At 33.5% G+C, this 4,733-nt stretch overlaps 1 protein-coding gene across 1 annotated transcript; it reads left to right on the top strand.

Annotated features, from left to right (window-relative positions):
* The first annotated feature begins 1,228 nt into the window (after positions 1–1,228).
* On the top strand, positions 1,229–4,234 carry LOC112517471. Its single transcript, XM_025124914.1, has 2 exons — positions 1,229–1,309; positions 3,682–4,234. The coding sequence occupies exon 2, from the start codon at positions 3,708–3,710 to the stop codon at positions 4,221–4,223; it is 516 nt and encodes a 171-aa protein (XP_024980682.1). The 5' UTR covers positions 1,229–1,309; positions 3,682–3,707; the 3' UTR covers positions 4,224–4,234.
* Positions 4,235–4,733: the final 499 nt, after the last annotated feature.

The raw sequence follows: 4,733 nt of genomic DNA, 5'->3' as shown, positions 1-4,733 counted from the left end.
TATTTTATAGGGAAAATTGTATTAAAATGGAACCAACTTTCACATGATTCCTATGTTGGGGAACCAACTTTCAAAATTGTCATTTAGAGGTCTTTATCAAACTTTTTGTTTATTTAAGGGTATGGTAAATCTGTTGAACATGTAACAGGTAATTTAAGGGTCTCTATCAAACTTTTGGTTTGATTTGTCAAATTTGATTTAAACTTTAATATTGATACGGATTGGTTGGTTATAAAAATCTTGAATGCGATATTTAATATTTATTTTTTATTGCAACAATTAATTTTTTCTATTAAATTGATTTTTTTTATTGCATTAGTAAAAAAAACAATTTTTATTGTGATAATTTGGATTTTTTTTTTATAAAAGAACTTCAATTTGATATCTGAATTTAAAAAAAAAAAAAACGAGATTTGAAATGAAAAACGAGATTTGAAATGAAAAATAGATTTTAATTCATTAATTTTTGAAAAAAAAAAACAAATTTTAGTTTTTTAGGGTTAAAACAGACTTTTTAGAAATAATTAATCTTACAATCAAAAGTCCATTTTGGTTATAAGTATATATCATTGTAATTGTACTTAGGAGCCGTTTACCCAAATGCTTACCCGATAAGCACTTACCAATAAGATTCAACACTATCACTTACCTTACCAGGTAAGATTCCAGTCCATTAAAACAACATCGTATGCAAAAATTACGCAGTAAACCAAATAAGACTCTTGGTCTTTGCCATCGATCTTACCAGGTAAGACTTATCGGTCATTGTCATGTTCACCCGGTAAAGTAAGTGACGTGTCGAGCGCTTATCGGGTAACCTTTTGATAAACGACCCTTAGTTTATTAAAATGTGACAAATCTATCCCTACTATTAAAGGGTTTTGTTTTCTTTACCTCAACTAAAGTCGTTTTTACTGACGGAATTAGCATCAGAGATCACTTTCAAATCAAAATACAAACTGTAATAATCATTCATGTAAATTTTTTACATTTTATAGACTAGTTTTAAAATTTTGAAATCTCAAGGGACCAAAACTGTAATTTATTCTAGTTTTTAAGAGTAAAAAAGGAATATTCCGTTCAACAGAAAACACATGAGAAAACACTTCATGACCGTTTATTTTCCATTTATATTTTGAGTTTTGAAAATTCAAACATTTCCTCATTTGTTCAAAGGGGAAAACACCAAAAACCAGAGTTTTCCGAACATATCTTTGCCAAAATGTTCACAAGAAGACATAATCAGCTTCAGATTTAGGGTTTGGGAGCTCACTCTACGATCAGATTCTGTTCGATTCGTATACCGGAGGTAATTTTTTGTTTGATTTTCACGTTTTCCATCGTCGTTTTTCGCAATTTCTAGTGGAACTTGGAGATTATCGATGATTGCTTTGAATTTTATCAATATACGACGTTCGTCTATATTCGATTCGTTTGTTGATCAGGCGGCACCGAAATTGCATGAGCAATAGGTCTTACGTGTAAATGTTCCTGTATGAATGTCAACTAAGTATCGTAAGTAAATTATTTTTTCCACTCCTCAAGAGTATAATATACTATCTCCCAACTGCTTTTGTTTGCTATACATGCAAATGTTAGGGTTTCTGTTTGTGAGCAATTGAGGTGTGGGAGCATTCAATTGATTACTTGCAAATCGGTTGTTGATAGCGGAAAAGGAACGATGTGTGGTAGTTTGATTTCAGTTTGCAGCAATTGTAAGTAAGTGAAACAGTTTAATGATGATATCTTATTATTTTCTTCGACTTAATCTTCATTTTATGTCTGATATGTATAACAGTATAAGATTATGCTGTTATCTCCTTGAGAATTTCGTCTATGATTCCTGGATTATCGATAGTTTGTTATTCATTTATTGATTTTTTTTGTGCAATTGTCATCCAGATGTGGTTGAATCGGTGTTGTTCTTGCCTCTTTTTTCTCTTGATGTTTGACTAGAATGGAGAAGTTTATGACTGATTTGTTGCAGAATTTTGAGTCTTAAGTGTCAAATAGCTTGTACAGTTGTACTTGAGCTCAAAATTGTAAGAATTATTTTAGGTTTTTTTATACATTTTCTGATTTCATGCGTAGTTCAATTTTGTTAAACAAAAAGCTTAGTTTTGACTCTGTACCAAATTTGGCCAGGATGGGAGTTCCTTCTTTTGTGATATCCATGAGAAGATGAAAAAATCACAGCAAAAAACGTTGATGTTAGGCAAGTTGTCAAACTACCTAAAAAGCCATGTTTTGTTTCTTGCAATATGCTATTTCATAGGTTTAATTGTCATTCTTGATACCGAAATAGTAATTGTCACATGTGGAACCCATTAGATTATCATCCAAAAGTGCCCTTTATGTTGTCTCTCGAATTTGGGGTAAAAATCCAACAGATTCTTCAAGATGGAAAAAATGGAGATTTCAGAGATTTATTTGTTCTGATAAATTCTTCAAAGCTTTCTTCAAAATAGAGAAAGTAGCATAGAAAAGGTAAAATTTTCCAAAATTAGTCTTAACAAATTCTACAAAACTTCCTTCAAATAAACAGCAGAGATAAGGTAAAAGTTCCAAAATTTGTTCTAACAAATTCTCCAAAAATTTCCAAATTTGAAGAATTCCTCCAAAATGATTGCCTGAGAGGAGAAAACGATTTTTTTATTTATTATTTTCACCTATAGGAATCTTTGAAATTAAATGTTTTGGAAAGAGAGATAATCTATTATTAAATGTATTGATATTTTAATAATATAATTAATGTTGTAATCTCGAAAATAGAGAAACTGATAGAGTTAGATATGATTTTTTTTGAAGATTTTGATTTTTGATTCTCCATTTTTTAGAAATTTTGGAGAATATGTTCGAGATGCTCTTAAGAGAGAAGGGAGGTTCCAATATTTGTTGAGAATAAATGGTCCAAATGTAGCCGATATTAGACTCTACCAGTAATGAAAAGTGGGTTTTATTTTATGAAGGTCATGCATGTATCATTCATGTACACGCTTCTATTTGTATGTTATTGCTTTATGTTTAATCAACTTTTTCAAATCTTTATCATTTATGACTTTCTTTATCACTCTTAGTAAACTGGAGGTCATTCACAGAAACTACCACTCTATTATTTGAAGTAGAGCTCAGGTCTGAGTACATTGTACCTTCCCCATACACCACCTTAGATGCGATATACCGGGTTCGTTTCGTTTGTTATACATGTAACATTCTTATATTGTGTGAAACTCGTATACACAACCGCGGGGGTGAATGAACCTGTGATTATGTGTCTTGTTTCCTTGATACGAAAGCAAATTAACAATGAGAACCATGAAATGGAAAATGGATAAAATTGGTGTAAATGAAGCTGCCTAGTAAACCTCGTGGGATTAGCTCAACAGGCAATAAGGCTTGGGCCTTTGAGGATTCTCCTTAAAGGTCACTGGTTCGAAACGAAACCTTCAAGGCCATTGGGCATCTTCGTGGCTGTTCTCCAGGCCCTAGGATTAGTCCCGCGCAAGCTCGCCCGGACACCCACAGTTAACAAAAAAAAGACCTTCCTAGTAATGTGGCCAATTTCCCTTTCTTTTAAAATCAGTTTTGCTACATCATAATGCCTTAAAGTTCATGATGGTGTGTTTAATTTGCATGTTTTCCATGAATCTAGAGTTGATCATTTGCCTGATCTTTTGTTAGGAAATCCATCTAAGAAGTTGTTGATTATGATGAATTACCGGTTCACCACTCGTCCGAAATCATCAACAACTAAGCACACATTTCACTTTGCTTGCTTTGTGGTTTTCGCTCTTTGGTTACTGTACGAGATCAGGCAATCGTATTCAAAGAAGAGTGTCATTGATGAGACCTTTCCGATCCATCTTAACCAAGAACGAATTTCTAGCATTTTTGGACGTAAAGGGCGTGTCAAACCATTGGGTTCAACTCACCGAGTTGACTCAAACATGATTCTGCATGACGTAACGGATGCTGGTGAACTCATTGAAGTCGATTCTGGGATCAAGGAAAACAATGGGAGAAATGATGAGAGAGAACTAACCTTTGATGGTGTTAAAGAACAAGAATCAGTATCGATAACAATGTTGACTAAGATGAAGTCAAATAACCCCGACCTTATCACGCACAGCTTTCCTGATGAAAATGGAATTCCGGAGCTTGCTCGTAACAACTTTGTCTGGAATGAGTCAACTCAATCAGAACGAGTCAGCTCAATCAGGTAACGGAACCCATGTCTGAGTCCGAAGTGCGATTACTACATAAACTAGGATGACGAGTAAGGATGGCTGAGCGTGGTTTTGGTGAAATTTGGTCACGGGTTTTAACGTTTTTGCACAGGTAAAATGTATAGATACCAAATTTTCTCGTTTTTATGTGGATCGCAATAAAAAAAAAGTCTATCGAGAGCTCGATTTATATCGAAGTATGCTCGAGATTTAGAATTTACAGGTTACCTTAAATCATACAAATACAAGTTCAGATGTTATGCTTAGAAAAATTTACATCGCTCAGAAATGGTGGTCTTGTTGTCAAATCAAGTTTTCTTGAACTAAACAGATATCATATGGCAACAGTAGGGTCGTAAACGAACCGAACGTTCAGTGAACCGTTTGGCGGAAAGTTCGTTTATTTAATAAATGAACGGACGTGAACAAGTTTTTTTTGTTCATTTAGTTAAACGAACGAACATGAACAAGAGTCCCGTTCGTTCATTTATGTTCGTGAACGTTCGT

This window comes from Cynara cardunculus (assembly GCF_001531365.2).
Source record: "Cynara cardunculus var. scolymus isolate 2C chromosome LG 8, CcrdV1, whole genome shotgun sequence".
Classification (NCBI taxonomy): domain Eukaryota; kingdom Viridiplantae; phylum Streptophyta; class Magnoliopsida; order Asterales; family Asteraceae; genus Cynara; species Cynara cardunculus.
The sequence above is the reverse complement of the archived record's forward strand: the minus strand, read 5'-3'. Positions and strand labels throughout refer to the sequence as shown.

What these genes read in the sequence shown, in the direction of transcription:
- LOC112517471 (XM_025124914.1), top strand. Translation starts at nt 3,708, where the DNA reads ATGATGAATTACCGGTTCACCACTCGTCCGAAATCATCAACAACTAAG.